This window comes from Catharus ustulatus, chromosome 36 (genome assembly GCF_009819885.2).
Source record: "Catharus ustulatus isolate bCatUst1 chromosome 36, bCatUst1.pri.v2, whole genome shotgun sequence".
Classification (NCBI taxonomy): Eukaryota; Metazoa; Chordata; class Aves; order Passeriformes; family Turdidae; genus Catharus; species Catharus ustulatus.
Window position 1 is genome coordinate 1487237 of NC_046256.1, and position 19104 is coordinate 1506340.

The 19104-nt window shown below is 44.0% G+C and overlaps 1 protein-coding gene across 2 annotated transcripts in view; it reads left to right on the top strand.

Annotated features, from left to right (window-relative positions):
• Window positions 1–19104, top strand: part of LOC117009866 (gamma-aminobutyric acid type B receptor subunit 1-like) — a 54312-nt gene that overhangs the window by 9218 nt on the left and 25990 nt on the right. For both annotated transcript variants that reach the window (XM_033084232.1, XM_033084233.1), the window contains 7 exons: window positions 1378–1395; window positions 5877–6037; window positions 12766–12900; window positions 15684–15854; window positions 16675–16776; window positions 16894–16959; window positions 18840–19031. In XM_033084232.1, coding sequence (XP_032940123.1) covers window positions 1378–1395; window positions 5877–6037; window positions 12766–12900; window positions 15684–15854; window positions 16675–16776; window positions 16894–16959; window positions 18840–19031 — 845 coding nt within the window. The remainder of the gene's footprint in view (window positions 1–1377; window positions 1396–5876; window positions 6038–12765; window positions 12901–15683; window positions 15855–16674; window positions 16777–16893; window positions 16960–18839; window positions 19032–19104) is intronic.

Below are 19104 nucleotides of genomic sequence, written 5' to 3' on the forward strand. Positions count from 1 at the left end.
TGGGGGTTTGAGGTTTGGGGTTTTTGGGGGTTTTTGGGTTTGGGGTTTGAGGGGTTTGAGGGATTTTGGGGATTTTGTGGCTTTGGGTTTTTTGGGGGGTTTGCGGTTTGGGGAGTTTTGGGGTTTTGGGGTTTTGGGGTTTGGGGTTTTGGCATTTTTGGCGTTTTGGGGTTCTTGGGGTTTGGAGTTTTGGGGTTTTGGGAGTTTTAGGGTTTTGGGGTTTGGGGTTTTAGGGTTTTGGGGATTTGGGGTTTGAGGTTTGGGGGATTTGGGGTTTTGGGGTTTTGGGATTTAGGGAGTGACCCCAAACCCCAGTGCCTGCATGAGTTTGGGATCAGTTTTGGGGTTTGGGGGTTTGGGGGTTTTGGGGATTTTTGGGGTTTGGGGGTTTTGGGGTTTTGAGGGTTTGTGGAGGGTTTGGGGGTTTTGGGATTTTTGGGGTTTTTGGGGTTTGGGATTTTGGGGTTTTGGGATTTTCGGAATTTGGGGTTTGGGGCTTTTGGGTTTGGGGTTTTTGGAGGTTTTGGGGTTTTTGGGGGTTTTCGGGTTTTTGGGGTTTTGTGTATTGGGAGTTTGGGTCTTGGGGTTTCAGGTTTTTATGGTTTGGGGGTTTTTGGGGTTTTTGGGGTTTAGCGGTTTGGGATTTAGGGAGCGACCCCAAACCCCAGTGTCTGCGTGAGTTTTGGGGTTTTTTGGGGGGGTTTTGGGGTTTTTTGGGGTTTTTGGGATTTGGGGGTTATGGGGGGTTGGGGGACTTCGGGGTTTTTGGGGTTTGAGGGGTTTTGGGGGTTTGGAGGTTTTGGGGTTTTGGGGGTTTTGGGGGTTTGGGGTTTTGGGGGTCTGGGGTTTTGGGGGTTTGGAGGTTTTGGGGGTTTTGGGGTTTTTGGGGTTTTGGGGTTTTTGGGTTTTGGGGTTTGAGTCTCTGGGGTTTGGGAAATTTGGAGTTTGGGATCTCTGGGAACTTCTGGGGTTTTTTGGGGAGGGGGGTCTTGGTGTGACTCAGTTTCCCCTGGGATTTTTTCTTTGGGGGATTTCTGGGATTTTTTGGGGAGAATTCTGGGATTTTTGGGGGTGTTTTTTTTGAGATTTTTATGATTTTTTGAGGATATTATTGAGATATATTTGGGTTGATTTCTGGGATTTTTTGGTGGGGATTTCTGGGATTTTTGGGGTCTCTCCGTGTGACTCAGTTTCCCTTGGGATTTTTTTGGAATTTCTGGGATTTTTAGGGGGGATTTTTTTGGGGTGAATTCTCTGATATTTTGGGGACGATTATTGGGATTTTTGGGGGGAATTTCTGGGATTTTGGGGGGATTTTTTGGGGGGGATTTCTGACATTTTTGGGGTCTCTCTGTGACTCAGTTTCCCTCCCCACAGCTCATCGCCCTTCCTCAGGTGAGTCCGTGCCCCTCCTCCTCCTCCAGCTTTCATCTTCATCTTCATCTTCATCTTCATCTTCCTCCTCCTGCTCCTCATTTTCCAGCTCTTCCTCCCCCTCCTCTTCCTCCCTCTCCTTCCTCTTCTTCTTCCTCCTCCCTCTCCCTCCTCCTCCCCCTTTTCCAAGCCTTCATCCCCCTCCTCCTCTTCCTCATCTCCTCATCTTCCTCCCCTCTCCTTCCTCTTCCTCCTCCTCCTCCTTTTCGAGCCTTCATCCCCCTCCTCCATTTCCCTGCCTTCCTCCCTCCTCCTCCTCCTCCTCCTCCTTTTCAAGCCTTCATCTCCCTCCTCCTCCTCCTCCATTTCCAAACCTTCCTCCATCTCCCTCCTCTTCTTCCTCCTTCTTTCTCCCTCCTCCTCTTCTTCCTCCCTCCCTCCTCTTCTTCCTCCTCTTCTTTCTCTCTCCTCCTCCTCCTCCTCCTTTTCAAGCCTTCATCTCCCTCCTCCTCCTCCTCCATTTCCCAGCCTTCCTCCCTTCCCTTCTCTTCTTCTTCCTCCTCCTCCTCCTTCATTTCTAAACCTTCCTCCCTCCCCCTCCTTCTTCCTCCTCCTCTTCTTCCTCCCTCCCTCCTCTTCTTCTTCCTCCTCCTTCTCCCTCCTCCTCTTTTCTTGAGCCTTCATCTCCCTCCTCCTCCTCTTCCCCCTCCTCCTCCCTCCCCTCCTTTTCCATCCCAGCCTTCCTCACTCCTCCTCCTCCTCCTCCTCTTCTTCTTCCTCCCTCCTTTTCTTCTTCCCCCTCCTCCTTTCTCGAGCCTTCATCTCCCTCCTCCTCCTCCTCCTCCATTTCCAAACCTTCCTCCCTCCCCCTCCTTCTTCTTCCTCCTCCTCCTCTTCCTCCTCTTCCTCTTCCTCCTCCTCCTCTTTTCCTCTCCCTTCTCTCCCTCCTTTTCAAGCCTTCATCTCCCTCCTCCTCCTCCATTTCCCAGCCTTCCTCCCTCCCCCTCCTTTTCTTCCTCCTCCTCCTCATCTTCCTCCTCCTCCTTTCTCGAGCCTTCCTCCCCCTCCTCCTCCATTTCCCCGCCCTTTCTCTTTCTCCTCCTCCTCCTCCTTCTCCTCTCCCTCCCAGCCTTCCTCACTCCTCTTCCTCCTCCTCTTCTTCCTCCCTCCCTCCTCTTCTTCTTCCTCCTCCTTCTCCCTCCTCCTCCTCTTCTTCCTCCCTTCTCCTCCTCCATTTCCCCACCCTTCCTCCTCCTCCTCCTCCTCCTCCTCCTTCTCCTCCTCTTCCTCTCTCTTCTCTCCCTCCTTTTCAAGCCTTCATCTCCCTCCTCCCCCTCCTCTATTTCCAAACCTTCCTCCCTCCCACTCCTCCTCTTCCTCCTCCTCCTCTTTTCCTCTCCCTTCTCTTCCTCCTTTCTCGAGCCTTCATCCCCTCCTCCTCCATTTCCACTCCTCTTCCTCCTCCTCCTCCTTTTTGAGCCTTCATCCCCCTCCTCCTCCTCCATTTCCAAACCTTCCTCCCTCCTCTTCTTCCTCTCTCCTCCTCCTTTTGAGCCTTCATCCTCCTCCTCCATTTCCAAACCTTCCTCCCTCCCTCTTCTCTTCTTCCTCCTCCTCTTCCTCCTCCTCCTCCCTCCCAGCCTTCCTCCCTCCTCCTCCTCTTCCTCCCCACTCCTCCTTTCTCGAGCCTTCATCTCCCTCCTCCTCCTCCATTTCCAAATCTTCCTCCCTCCCCTTCCTCTTCTTGTTCCTTCTCCCTCCTCCTCCTCTTCCTCATCTCCCTCCTCCTCCCAGCCTTCCTCGCTCCTCCTTCTCCTCCCCCCCTCCTCTTTTCTTGAGCCTTCATCCCCCTCCTCCTCCATTTCCCCGCCCTCCTCCTCCTCCTCCTCCATTTCCCAGCCTTCCTCCCTCCCCCTCCTTTTCTTCCTCCTCCTCCTCCTTCTCCTCCATTTCCAAACCTTCCTCCCTCCCCCTCCTTCTTCTTCCCCTCTCCTCCTCCTCCCTCCCAGCCTTCCTCCTTCTCCCTCCTCCTCCTCTCCTCCTCCTTTCTCGAGCCTTCCTCCCCCTCCTCCTCCTCCATTTCCAAACCTTCCTCCTTCCCTCCCACTCCTCTTTTTGTTCCTCCTCCCTTCTCCTCCTCCTCCTCCTCCTCCTCTTCTTCCTCCCTCCCTCCTCTTCTCCTCCTTCTCCTCCTCCTCCCTCCCAGCCTTCCTCCCTCCCCCTTCTTCTCTTGTTCCTCCTCCTCCTCCTCCTCCTCCTCCTCCTCCTCCTCCTCTCCGCATTCCCGGCTCCTTCCCCGCGGTTTCTCCGCCCCGAACCCCCCAAATTTCCTCTCCCTCCATCTCCCCCTCCCCCTCCCTCCCCTCCCCCCGCGACCCTCTCCCCTCCCTCCCTCCCTCCCCTCCCGATTTTTTTTTTTTCCCGTTTCTCCGCTTTTTTTTTTCCCTTTTTTTCCCCCCCGTTTTTTCCCATCGATTCCCTCCCCGCATTTCTCCATTTCCTCATCCCGATTTTTTCCCATTTTCTCCCGGTTTTTCCCCATTTTTTCTCCGTGTTTTTCCCATTTTTAATTCGTATTTTTCCCATTTTTTCTCCGATTTTTTTTCCATTTCTTCTCCATATTTTTTACTTTTTTTTTTCTCCGATTTTTTTCCCATTTTCTCCCGATTTTTCCCCATTTTTTCTCCGTATTTTCCCCATTTTTTCTCCGTATTTTTCCCATTTTTTCCCCGTATTTTTCACATTTTTTTCTTCCTATTTTTTTCCCCATTTTCTCCCGGATTTTCCCCATTTTTTATCCGTATTTTTCCCATTTTTTCCTCCGTATTTTTCCCATTTAACCTCCGGGTTTTTTTTCCATTTTCTCCCGGTTTTTCTCCATTTTTTTCTCCGTATTTTTCCCATTTTTCTCCCCATTTTTTCTGCATTTTTTTCCCATTTTCCCGGATTTTTTCCCCATTTCCCCCCGGCTTTTTCCAATTTTTTTTCTCCCTCCTCATCCCATTTTTTCCCCGTTTTTTTCCCATTTTTCTCCTGCGTTTTCTCCCATTTTTCCCCATCCCCCTCCCGGTTTTTTTCCACATTTTTAACCCTTCTCATCCCGGTTTTTTTTTCCATTTTCCCTGATTTCCCCCCCATTTTCTCCCTCATTTTTACCCCTAATTTTTTTCCCATTTTCCCCTAATTTTATCTCATTTTTCTCTCTCATTTTTCCCATTTTTCTTCCCATTCTCTCCCTTATTTTTTCCTAAATTTTCCCTGTTTTTCTTCCCATTTTCTCCCTTATTTATTCCCATTTTCCCTCTCATTTCCCCTGTAATTTTTTCCTGTTTTTTTCCTTTTTTTCCCCCATTTTTCTCCCTTTTTTCTCCCTCATTTTTTCCCATTTTCTCCCTAATTTTCCCCGATTTTTTTCCCTATTTTTCCCATTTTTCTCCCCATTTTCCCCCTCATATTTTCCCTTTTTTTCCCTGTAATTTTTTCCATTTTCTCCCTAATTTTCCCCGGGGTTTTTTTCTGGTTTTTTTCCCCATTTTTCTCTCCATTTTCTCCCTCATTTTCCCCATTTTTCTCCCTCATTTTTTTCCCATTTTCTCCCTGATTTTTTTTCTCTTTTTCCCATTTTTCTCCCCATTTTCTCCCTGATTTTTCCCATTTTCTCCCTAATTTTTTTTTCCTTTTTCCAATTTTTCTCCCTGTTTTTCTCCCTCATTTTTTTCCCTTTTTCCCTCTCATTTTTTCCCCTTTTTCCCAATTTTTTCCCCACTTTTCCCCTCTTTTTTTCCCATTTTTCTCCCTATTTTTTTTCTCTTTTTCCCATTTTTCTCCCCATTTTCTCCCTCATTTTTCTCCCCATTTTCTCCCTCTTTTTTCCCTTTTTTCTCCCTCTTTTTTCCCTTTTTTCTCCCTCTTTTTTCCCTCTCATTTTTTCCCCTTTCCCCCCTCATTTCCCTGACTTTTCTCCCTCCTTTTTCCCATTTTCTCCCTAATTTTTTTTCTCTTTTTCCCATTTTTCTCCCCATTTTCTCCCTCATTTTTCCCCATTTTTCTCCCTCATTTTTTCCCTTTTTTCTCCCTCTTTTTTCCCTTTTTCCTCCCTCATTTTTATCCCTTTTCCCCAATTTTTTCCTCGTTTCTCCCCCTCATTTCCCCCATTGTCCTCCCTCATTTTTCCCCATTTTCTCCTTGATTTCCCCCAAATTTTCCCATTTTCCCCCCCCAAACCCCCCTCAAACCCCCCCACCCCTCCTCCCCTCCCCCTCCCCCCCTCCCCTCCGTGACATCAACACCTCCCCACCCCCTCCCCACCCCAAAAAAAACCCCAAAAAAAACCCCAAAAAAAAAAACCCCAACCATGACCCCATAAACCATGACACCGACGCCTCTCCCCGCCGCGGTCGCCCCTCTTCCCCTCTTGGTGGCCCCGCCTCGCCCCTCGGTGGCCCCGCGGTGGCTTTTGGTGGCCACTTTGGGGTTGATTTTGGGATTTTGCCACGGGACAGGGAAGAAGGCCGTGCACGTGGGCGCGCTCTTCCCCATGTCCGGCGGTTGGCCGGGCGGTCAAGCGTGTTTGCCGGCCGTCAGGATGGCCCTGGAGGACATCAACGAACGAAGGGACATCCTGCCGGATTATGAGCTGCGGCTCATCCATCATGACAGCAAGGTTTGGGGTTTTGGGGTCAAATTTGGGGTTTTGGGGTCAGAATTTTGGGATTTGGGGTCGGGATTCGGGGAAATCGGCGTTTGCGGAAATTGCGGAAATTTGGGGAATTGGGGTTTGGGGACGTCGATGACCACAAGGTCGTTGGGATGAGGATCATGATTAGTTTGGGGTCAGGGATTTGGGGTTTGGGGTTTGGGGATTTGGGGTTTGGGGTTTTGGGGTTTTGGGGTCGGGATTTGGGGTCGGAATAGGTGAAATCGGTGTTTGTGGAAATTGCAGAAATTCAGGAAATTGGGGTTCGGGGACATCGATGACAGCAGGGACATTGGGATGAGATCAGGCTGATCCATCAGGACAGAAAGGTTTGGGATCAGAGATTTAGGATTTAGGGTTTTTGGGACAGGGTTTGGGGATTTGGGGTCAGAAATTTGGGATTTGGGGTCAGGAATTGGGATCGGGATTTACAGAATTGGGATTCGGAAATTTGGGTTTGGGGACATCGATGACCACAAGGTCGTTGGGATGAGATCAGGCTGATCCATCGGGACAGAAAGGTTTGGGGTCAGGGATTTAGGATTTAGGGTTTTGGGGTCAGGGTTTGGGTATTTGGGATTTGAGGTTTTGGGGTCGGGATTTTGAGATTTGGGGTCAGGAATTGGGGTCGGAATCAGTGAAATCGGCGTTTGTGGAAAGTCGGGAAATTGGGGTTTGGGGACATTGATGAGGTCAGGCTGATCCATCAGGACAGAAAGGTTTGGGGTCAGGGATTTGGGATTTGGGGTCAGAATTAGGGTCAGGATTTAGGATTTGGGGTCAGAATTTTGGGATTTGGGGTCAGGATTTGGGGTCGGAATCAGTGAAATCGGCGTTTGAGGAAATTCGGGAAATTGGGGTTTGGGGTCATCGATGACCACAAGGTCGTTGAGATGAGGATCATGATTAGTTTGGGATCAGGGATTTGGGATTTAGGGTTTTGGGGTCAGGGTTTGGGGATTTGGGGTTTTGGGGGTTTGGGATTTGGGGTCGGAATCGGTGAAATCGGCGTTGGTGGAAATTCGGGAAATTGGGGTTTGGGGACATCGATGAGGTCAGGATGATCCATCAGGACAGAAAGGTTTGGGGTCAGGGATTTGGGGTTTTGGGGTCAGAATTAGGGTCAGGATTTAGGATTTGGTGTCAGAACTTTGGGATTTGGGGTCAGGAATTGGGAATCGGGATTTACCGAATTGGGATTCGGGAAATTGGGGTTTGGGGACATCGATGACCACAAGGTCGTTGGGATCAGGTCAGGCTGATCCATCAGGAGAGAAAGGTTTGGGGTCAGGGATTTAGGATTTAGGTTTTTGGGGTCGGGGGTTTGGGGATTTTGAGGTTTTGGGGTCAGATTTGGGGTTTTGGGGTCAGGAATTGGGGTCAGGATTTGGCGAAATTGGGGTTTGCGGAAATTGCAGAAATTTGGGAAATTGGGGTTTGGGGACATCGATGAGGTCAGGCTGATCCATCAGGACAGAAAGGTTTGGGGGTTGGGATTTGGGATTTAGGGTTTTGGGGTCAGAGTTTGGGGTTTTGGGGTTGGGATGTGGGATTTGGGGTCAGGAATTCAGGATTTGGGGTCAGTTTGGGGTCACTGGGATGAGTTTGGGATTGGGGTGATTTTGGGATTTGGATAAATTTGGGATTGGGATGAATTTGGGATTGGGGTCAGTTTGGGGTCAGTGGGGTAAATTTGGGATTGGGGTCAGTTTGGGGTCAGTGGGATGAGTTTGGGATTTGGGGTCAGTTTGGGGTCACTGGGGTAAATTTGGGATTGGGGTCAGTTTAGGATTTGAGATGAGTTTGGGATTGGGATGAGTTTAGGATTTGGGGTCACTGGGGTAAATTTGGGATTTGGGATGAGTTTGAGATTTGGGGTCAGTTTAGGATTTGGGGTCAGTTTGGGGTCACCAGGATGGGGCAACACAAGGTGGGAATGGAATTGGGATGGCATCGGGATTTGGGGCCGGGATTTAGGGCTGGGATTTGGGGCAGAGGGTCAAGAACGGGACCAGGATTTAGGGCAGGAATTTGGGATTTGGGACCAGGATTTGGGGCAGGAATTTGGGATTTAGGGCTGGGATTTAGGGCAGGAATGGGGCCGGGATTTAGGGCAGGAGAGCAGGAATGGGGCCAGGATTTGGGGCAGGAATGGGGCTGGGATTTAGGACTGGGATTTGGGGTCAGGATTTAGGACTGGAATTTGAGGCAGGAATTTGGGATTTAGGGCTGGGATTTAGGACAGGAATGGGGCCAGGATTTGGGATTTGAGGTCAGGATTTAGGGCAGGGATTTAGGGCAGGGTGTCAGGAATGGGACCAAGATTTGGGCAGGAATTTGGGATTTAGGGTTGGGATTTAGGGCAGGGGGTCAGGAATGGGGTCGGGATTTGGGGCCAGGATTTGGGACCAGGATTTGGGATTTGGGGCAGGAATTTGGGATTTGGGGCTGGAGTTTGGGACCAGGATTTGGGGCTGGAATTTGGGATTTGGGGCTGGAATTTGGGATTTGGGGCCAGGATTTGGGATCTAGGGCTGGGATTTAGGGGTGGGATTTGGGGCCAGGATTTGGGATTTGGGGCTGGAATTTGGGATTTGAGGTTGGAACTTGAGGCAGGAATTCAGGGCCAGAATTTGGGACCAGGATTTGAGATTTGGGGCCGGAATTTGGGGCTTGAAATTTTCCAGGATTTTTCGGGGGATTTTTCTGGTATTTTTCCAGTATTTTTCCGGGATTTTTTTGGGATTTTTGGGGGATTTTTTAAAAATTTATTTGGATTTTTCTGGGATTTATTCCAGGATCATTTGGGGATTTTGGGGGGGATTTTTTGGGATTTATTCCAGGATTTTTCCGGGATTTTTAGGGGATTTTTTCTGGGATTTTTTGGGGATTTTTTCCAGGATTTTTTTCAATATTTTGGGGATTTTTTTGGAATTTATTTGGGATTTTTTTGGAATTTATTCCAGGATCTTTTGGGGATTTTTTTGGGGATTTTTCCAGGATTTTTTGGGATTTTTTTTGGGATTTTTTGGGATAATTTTGGGATTTTTTGGGGATTTTTTTGGGGGGATTTTTGGGGGGAGTTTTGGGGGAATTTTGGGGGGATTTTTTTTATATTTTTGGGATTTTTTAGGATTTTTTCAGGGAATTTTTTGGGATTTTTTGGGGATTTTTTTGGGACCTTTTGGGAATTTTTGGGGGGATTTTTTTTTATTTTTGGGGATTTTTAAAGGATTTTTTCTTTTCTTTTTCTGGGATTTTTTTTTTTGGGATTTTTTTGGAATTTTTTAGGATTTTTTCATATATTTTCCTGGGATTTTTTTTTTATTTTTTTTTTATTTTTTTCGGATTTTTTCAGGGAATTTTCTGGTATTTTTTTGGGCATTTTGTGAATTTTTTTGGGGAATTTTTTTTTTACTTTTTAGGATTTTATTAGGATTTTTTTGGTGAAATTTTTGTGATTTTTGTCCTTCCCAAATCCCCCTGGATCCCCCCCACTGGTCCAGCTCCGTTGCCATGGTAACCAGGGATGCTGCTGGGGGTTGCCACGGCAACGGCTCCGGCTCTTTCCGGAGCTTTCCGTGCCCTGAATTATTCATGGGAAAAAAAAAAATTGGGAAAAGTTGGGGGAGGGGGAGCCCGAATTTTTGAGCTCAGAATGGGAATTTTTTACCCAAAAAAAAGCTAAAAAATCAAAATATTAACTCTAAAAAAATCAAAATATTATGCCCAAAAAATGTCGAAAAAATCAAAATATTCACTCTAAAAAAATCAAAATATTCCACCCCAAAAACGTCTAAAAAATAAAAATATTCCATCCCAAAAAATCCCCAGAATGGGAATTTTTTATCCCAAAAAAATCCTTAAATAATCAAAATATTCCCTCTAAAAATTCCAAAATATTTCCACCCAAAAATCCCTAAAAATTCAAAATATTTCCTCTAAAAAATCTAAATATTATCCTCAAAAATGCTTAAAAAAATCAAAATATTCCACCCAAAAAATTCCCTAAAAATTAAAAAAAAAATCCCCCCCCCAAATCCCTAAAAAATCAAAATATTCTCTCTAAAAAAGTCTAAATATTATCCCCAAAAATGCCTAAAAAAATAAAAACATTCCACCCCAAAAAATGCAAAAAAAATATCAAAGCATTCCCTCTAAAAAAATCAAAATATTATCCCCAAAAGTGCCTAAAAAAATCAAAATATTCCCTCTAAAAAAAATCAAAATATTCCCCCCAAAAATGCCTAAAAAAATCAAAATATTCTCCCCCAAAAAATCCCCAGAATGGGAATTTTTAGCTCCAAAAAAATCCTAAAAAAAATCAAAATATTCCCTCTAAAAAAATCAAAATATTATCTCAAAAAATGCTTAAAAATCAAAATATTCCACTCCAAAAAAATCCCTAAAAATTCAAAGTATTTCCTCTAAAAAAATCTAAATAATATCCCCAAAAATGCCTAAAAATTCAAAATATTCCACACAAAACAAATCCCTGAAAATTCAAAATATTGCACCCAAAAAAATCCCTAAAAAATCAAAATATTCCCTCTAAAAAATTCAAAATATTATCCCCAAAAACGCTCTAAAAATTAAAATATTCCACCCAAAAAATCCCTAAAAATTAAAAATATTCCTCCCCAAAAATCCCTAAAAAATCAAAATATTCCCCCTAAAAATCCCCAAATATTCCCCCTAAAAATCCCTAAAAATTCAAAATATTGCACCCAAAAAAATCCCTAAAAAATCAAAATATTCCCTCTAAAAAATTCAAAATATTGCCCCCCAAAATGCCTAAAAAATCAAAATATTCCACCCCAGAAAATCCTTAAAAATTCAAAATATTCTGCCAAAAAAATCCCTAAAAAAACAAAATATTCCCTCTAAAAATTTGGATTTTTGGAGTGAAAATTTGGGATTTTTGGGACCATTTTTGGGATTTTTGGAGCCATTTTGGTGCCGATTTTGGGATTTTTTTGCCATAACTTTTTTTTACTGGTTTTACTGGGATTGTTACTGGTTTTACTGGGATTGTTACTGGTTTTACTGGGATTGAACTGGTCCAAACTGGGATTTTTGTCCCTTCAGTGTGACCTTGGTCAGACCTGGGACCATTTTGGGGATTTTTGGAGCCGTTTTGGCACCAGTTTCGGGATTTTTTTGCCGTAACTTTTCTTACTGGTTTTACTGGGATTGTTACTGGTTTTACTGGGATTGTACTGGTTTTACTGGGACTGTTACTGGTTTTACTGGGATTATTAGTGGTCCAAACTGGGATTTTGGGGCCATTTTGGGACCATTTTTGGGATTTTTGGAGCCATTTTAGCACCAATTTTGGGATTTTTTTGCCATAACTTTTTTTTACTGGTTTTACTGGGATTGTTACTGGTTATATTGGGATTGAACTGGTTTTAGTGGGTCTGTTACTGGTTTTACTGGGATTGTTACTGGTCCAAACTGGGATTTTGGGGCCATTTTGGGGCCATTTTGGGATTTTTGGGGCCATTTTTGGGATTTTTGGAGCCATTTTGGTGCCGATTTCGGGATTTTTTTGCCGTAACTTTTTTTACTGGTTAAACTGGGATTGTTACTGGTTTTACTGGGATTGTACTGGTTTTACTGGGATTGTTAGTGGCCCAAACTGGGATTTTGGGGCCATTTTGGGGACAAATTTGGGATTTTTGGAACCATTTTGGTGCCGATTTCAGGATTTTTTTGCCGTAACTTTTCTTACTGGTTTTACTGGGATTAAACTGGTTTTACTGGGATTGAACTGGTCCAAACTGGGATTTTTGTCCCTTCAGTGTGACCTTGGTCAGACCTGGGACCATTTTGGGATTTTTGGGGCCATATTTGGGATTTTTGGGGCCATATTTGGGATTTTTGCAGCCATTTTGGTGCCGATTTTGGGATTTTTTTGCCGTAACTTTTCTTACTGGTTTTACTGGGATTGTTACTGGTTTTACTGGGATTGTTACTCGTTTTACTGGGATGTCAGTGGTTTTACTGGGATTGTTACTGGTCCAAACTGGAATTTTGGGGCCATTTTTGGAACCATTTTGGGACTATTTTTGGGATTTTTGGCACCATTTTGGTGCCGATTTTGGGATTTTTTTGCCGTAACTTTTCTTACTGGTTTTACTGGGATTGTTACTGGTTTTACTGGGATTGTTACTGGTCCAAACTGGGATTGTTACTGGTCCAAACTGGGATTTTGGGGCCATTTTGGGGCCATTTTTGGGATTTTTGGCGCCATTTTGGGGCCAATTTCGGGATTTTTTTGCCGTAACTTTTCTTACTGGTTTTACTGGGATTGTTACTGGTTTTACTGGGATTGAACTCGTCCAAACTGGGATTTTTGTCCCTTCAGTGTGACCTTGGCCAGACCTGGGGGCATTTGGGGATTTTTGGGGCCATTTTTGGGATTTTTGGCGCCATTTTGGTGCCGATTTCGGGATTTTTTTGCCGTAACCTTTCTTACTGGTTTTACTGGGATTGTTACTGGTTTTACTGGGATTGTACTGGTTTTACTGGGATTGTTACTGGTCCAAACTGGGATTTTGGGGCCATTTTGGGGCCATTTTTGGGATTTTTGGAGCCATTTTGGCTCCGATTTTGGGATTTTTTTTGCCGTAACTTTTTTACTGGTTTTATTGGGATTGAACTGGTCCAAACTGGGATTTTTGTCCTCTCAGTGTGACCCAGGCCAGGCCACCAAGTTCCTGTACGAGCTGCTCTACAATGACCCCATCAAGATCATCCTCATGCCCGGCTGCAGCAGCGTCTCCACCCTGGTGGCCGAGGCGGCACGGATGTGGAACCTCATCGTGGTCAGGGATTTTGGGAATTTATTTTGGGAATTTATTTTTGGGAATTTTGGGGGTTTTGGTCTGGGGGGGTTTGGAGGTTTAATGGGAATTTTTTGGGGATTTTTTTGGGGGATTTTTTGGGGGTTTTAATGGGATTTTTTGGGATTTTTTGGGGATTTTTTGGGGGTTTTAATGGGATTTTTGGGGATTTTTGGGGATTTTTTGGGGATTTTTTGGGGGGTTTTATGGGAATTTTGGGGATTTTGGGGGGAGAATTTATTGGGTTTTAATTGGAATTTTCTGGGACTTTGGGGATTTTTTGGGGATTTTTTAGGGATTTTTGGGGAGATTTTTTTGGGATTTTTTTTTATTTTACGGGGAATTTTCTGGGATTTTGGGGGTTTTTGGTTTTGGGGGGTTTGGGGGTTTAATGGGAATTTTTTGGGATTTTGGGGGGGAGATTTTTGGGGATTTTTTGGGTTTTTTTTTTTTTGTTTTAGTGGGAATTGTTTGGGATTTTTTGGGGATTTTTGGGGGGTTTTTTGGGGATTTTTTGGGGGGAATTTTTTGGGTTTTAATGGGAATTTTCTGGGACTTTTGGGGGGTTTTGGGGATTTTTTGGGGATTTTTGGGAGGATTTTTTTTTACTTTTACAGGGAATTTTCTGGGGCTTTGGGGGGGGTTGGTTTGGGGGGTTGGTGGTTTTAATGGGAAATTTTTTTGGAGTTTTTGGGATTTTTTGGGAGTTTTTGGGAGATTTTTGGGGGATTTTTGGGGGGTTTTTTGGGATTTTGGGGGGTATTTTTTGGGATTTTTTTGGGTTTTAATGGGAATTTTTGGGATTTTTTTGGGGGAGAATATTTTGGATTTTAAGGGGAATTTTCTGGGATTTTCAGGGGGATTTTGGGGATTTTTTTCTGATTTTTAGATTTTTAACAATTATTTTTATGGGAATTTTTGGGGGGATTTTGGGGGATTTTTGTTTGGGGGATTTGGGGTTTTAATGGGATTTTTAAAATTATTTTTGGGGATTTTTTTGGATTTTTTGGGGATTTTGGGGGGATTTTTGAGGATTTTTGGGGAATTTTAGGGGAAATTTTCAGGGATTTTGGGGGATTTTGGTTTGGGGATGTTGGGTGTTTAAATGGGAATTTTTTTTTATTTTGGGGGATTTTCTTTTATTTTTTGGGGGGGTTTGGGGATTTTCTGTGATTTTTTTTTGATTTTTAAAAATTTTGGGGGTGGATTTTTAGGATTTTGGGGAATTTTGGGGTGGGAATTTTGGGGATTTTTGGGTGGGAATTGCTCCCATCACTCCCAGGTTGTTGTTCCCAGATTTTTCCTACCATTCCTGGATTTTTGTTTTTCCTGCCATTCCTGGATTTTTGTTTTTCCTGCCATTCCCAGATTTTTCCTGCCACTCCCAGACCGTTCCTGTCATTCCCAAATTTTTCCTGCCATTCCTGGATTTTTCCTCTCATTCCCAGGTTGTTCCTGCCATCCCTGTCCCTATTCCCACAATTCCCTTTCCCAAATTCCCAAAATTCCCAAAATTCCCAAAATTCCCAAAATTCCCAAAATCCTAAATCCCTAAATTCCCATAATCCCCATTCCCAAGATCCCAAAATTCCCAAATCCCCAAATTTCCACAATTCCCATTCCCAAAATCTCCTAAATTCCCAAATTCCCATAATTCCCATTCTCAAATCCCCCAAAATTCCCAAATCCCCAAATCCCCAAAATCTTCCAAATCCCAAATCCCCACAATTCCCATTCCCAAATTTCCACAATTCCTACATTCCCACAATCCCCATTCCCCAAATCTCCTAAATTCCCCAAATTCCCAAAATTCCCTAATCCCCACAATTCCCATTCCCAAATCCTCAAATTCTGACACTCCCAAAATCCCCCAAATCCCAAATTCCCATTTCCCAAATCCCCAAATTCCCAAAATCCCAAATTCTCAAAATCCCCCAAATCCCAAAATTCCCAAATCCCCAAATCTCCACAATTCCCATTCCCCAAATCCCCCAAATCCCCCAAATCCCAAATCCCAAATTCCCATTTCCCAAATCCCCCAAATTCCCAAATTCCCAAACCCCCAGAATTCCCATTCTCAAATTCCCAAATTCCCAAATCCCCAAATCCCCAAAAATCCCAATTCTCAAAAATCCCCACGATCCTCAAACCCCTAAATCCCAAATTCCCAACTCCTAAAAATAAAAAAAAAATCCCCCTCCAAAAAATCTCCAAAAAACCCCCAAAAATCAAAAAAAAGTCTCAAAAATTCCTCAAAAATTCCTCAAAAAATCCCAAAAAATCCTAAAAAAATCCCCAAAAAATCCCCAAAATTCCAAAAAAATCCCACAAAAAATCCTAAAAAAATCCCCATCCCAAAATATCAAAAAAATTCTCAAATAATCCCAAATCTTTTCAGCTTTCCTACGGCTCCAGCTCTCCAGCGCTCTCGAACCGCCAACGCTTCCCAAAAATCCCAAATTCCCAAACCCCCAAATCCCCAAAAATCCCAAATCCCAAAAATCCCCACAATCCTCAAACCCCAAATTCCTAAATCCTAAACTCCTAAAAATCCCCAAAACAAATCCCCAAAAGTCCCCCCAAAAATCCCCAAAAATTCCTTCCAAAAATCCAAAAAAATACACAAAAATTCCCAAAAAATCCATAAAAAATCCCAAAAAATCCTAAAAAAATAAAAAAAAAATCCCCAAAATTCCCCAAAAATCCCACAAAAAATCCCAAAAAATCCCCAAAAAATCTAAAAAAAAATTCCCAAATTTTTTCAGCTTTCCTACGGCTCCAGCTCTCCGGCGCTCTCGAACCGCCAACGCTTCCCGACGTTTTTCCGGACACATCCGTCGGCGACGCTGCACAACCCGACGCGGGTCCAGCTCTTCAAGAAGTGGGGTTGGACCAAAATCGCCACCATCCAACAAACCACAGAGGTTTTCACCTCGGTAAGGGGCACCCCAAAAAAAAAATCCTAAATTTTTCCCAAAATTCCCCAAGTTTTTGGTAAAATTTCAGCAAAAAAAAGTTGGAATTTCTCACAGGAAATTCGCTCTAAAAATTGAAATTTGTGTTGGGATTTGTGTTGGGAATTTCTTCCCCCACAAAAAAATTCTACTCCCCAAAGGTTAATCCCAAAAAATTTCTACCAAAAAATTTCTCCCAAAAAATTAATCTCAAAAAATTCCCCCAAAAATTATCCCAAAAAATTTCTCCCCAAAAAAATTCCCCCAAAAATTATCCCAAAAAATTTTTCCCCCAAAATTTCCCCCCAAAAAATTCCCCCAAAAATTATCCCAAAAATTTTCCCCCCAAAAAATTCCCCCAAAAATTATCCCAAAAATTTCCCCAAAAAAAGATTTCCCCAAAAATTATCCCAAAAATTTCCCCCCAAAAAATTCCGCCAAAAATTATCCCAAAAATTATCCCAAAAAATTTCCCCCAAAAATTATCCCAAAAAATTCCCCCCAAAAATTCTCCCAAAAAAAATCCCTCAAAAAAATTTTTAAAAATTCTCCCGAAAAAAATTATCCCAAAAAATTGTCCTTGGCTCCTAAATCCCATTTTTGGTTTCCCAAATCCCATTTTTGACATCCGAAATCCCATTTTTTATGTCCCAAATCCCATTTCTGATGTCCCAAATCCCATTTTTGACGTCCCAAATCCCATTTCTGATGTCCCAAATCCCATTTCTGATGTCCCAAATCCCATTTTTGGTTTCCCAAATCCCATTTTTGTCACCCCCAATCCCATTTTTGGCACCCCCAGACCTTGGATGACCTCGACCAGCGGGTGAAGGAGGCCGGCCTGGAAATCACTTTCCGCCAAAGTTTCTTCTCCGACCCCGCCGCGCCCGTCCGGAACCTCAAGGTGCGACCCCAAACCCGAAAAAAAAATAGAAACCGCCCCAAAAATCCATCGGGGGTGGGATAAAGGTTTATGCAAATGAGGTGGGCGGGGTTTTAAAAGAATCGTCCAATCCCGCAGCGGCAGGACGCGCGGATCATCGTGGGGCTCTTCTACGAGACGGAGGCGCGGAAAGTTTTCTGTGAGGTGGGAACGGCGGCGTTCCGATCGCGGATCGATGATGGATCGATGATTGATCAATGATGGATAATGATGGATCATGGATGGATAGATGGATGGATCAATGATTGATCAATGATGGATATTGATGGATCATGGATGGATGGATGGATGATGATGGATCAATGATTGATCAATGATCAAAATTGATGGATCATGGATGGATGGATGATGGATCAATGATTGATCAATAATGGAAATTGATGGATCATGGATGGATGGATCGATGGATCGATGATTGATCAGTGGTGGAAATTGATGGATCATGGATGGATCAATGATGGATCAATGATGGATCAATGATTGATCAATGGTGGATATTGATGATCATGGATGGATGGATGGATGATGGATCAATGATTGATCAGTGGTGGCAATTGATGGATCATGGATGGATGGATGATGGATCAATGGTGGATATTGATGGATCATGGATGGATGGATGGATGATGATGGATCAATGGTGGATCAATGGTGGATATTGATGGATCATGGATGGATGGATGATGGATCAATGATTGATCAATAATGAAAATTGATGGATCATGGATGGATGGATTGATGATGGATCAACGATTGATCAATGATGGAAATTGATGGATCATGGATGGATGAATGGATGATGGATCAATGATTGATCAATGGTGGAAATTGATGGATCATGGATGGATGATGGATCAGTGATGGATCAATGGTGGAAATTGATGGATCACGGATGGATGGATGGATGATGGATCAATGATTGATCAATGGTGGAAATTGATGGATCATGGATGGATGGATGGATGGATTGATGATGGATCAATGATTGATCAATGGTGGAAATTGATGGATCATGGGTGAATGGATGGATGGATCAATGACTGATAATGGTGGAAATTGATGGATGTTGGATGGATGGATGGATGATGGATCAATGATGGATCAATGATGGAAATTCATGGATCATGGATGGATGGGTGATGATGATAATGGATTGATGACAATGAATCAATGATTGATCAATGGTGGATATTGATGGATCATGGATGGATGAATGGATGATGGATCGATGATGGATCAATGATTGATCAATGGTGGAAATTAATGGATCATGGATGGATGGATGGATGGATGATAGAAATTGATGGATCATGGTTGGATGGATGGATGACGATGGATCAATGATGGATGGATGATGAAAATTGATGGATCATGATGGAGGATCAATGATGACTCAATAATGATCGATCGATGGTGGATCAATGACGGAAATTGATTGATCATGGATGGATGATAAGGGATGGATCCCAATGATGGATGACGAAAAGGGATGGATCGCGGGTGGATTGGGATGATGGATGATGGAAATTGATGGATGATGATGATGATGATGATGGATCAATGATGACGATGATGATGGATGGATGACGATGATGATGGATGGATGATGATGATGATGATGATGGTGATGATGATAGATTCAATGGATAATGATCGTGGATGATTTATGATGATGGATGATGATGACGGATCGCGGATGGATCCCGATGATGGAGGATGATGATGATGATGATGGATGGATGATGATGATGGATTCAATGGATGATGATCATGGATGATTTATGATGATGGATGACGATGATGGATCGCGGATGGATCCCGATGATGGATGATGAAAATTGATGGATGATGATGATGATGATGATGATGATGATGATGATGATGATGGATTCAATGGATGATGATCATGCATGGGTGGATGATGGATCGCGGGTGGATTCCGATGATGGATGATGGAAATTGATGGATGATGATGATGATGGATGATGGATGGATGATGGATGAAGCATCTCCCACCCTTCCAGGTCTACAAGGAGAAGCTCTACGGCAAGAAGTACGTCTGGTTCCTGATTGGCTGGTACGCCGACAACTGGTTCCGCATCAAGGACCCGGCCATCAACTGCACCGAGGCCGAGATGGCCGAGGCCGTCGAGGGCCACGTGACCACCGAGATCGTCATGCTCAACCCCGAGAACACGCGCAGCATCTCCAACATGGTACTGGGAGCACTGGGAGCACTGGGAGGGCTCGGCAGCCCAACTGTTGGGTCAACGTTGGGTGGTGGTCAAC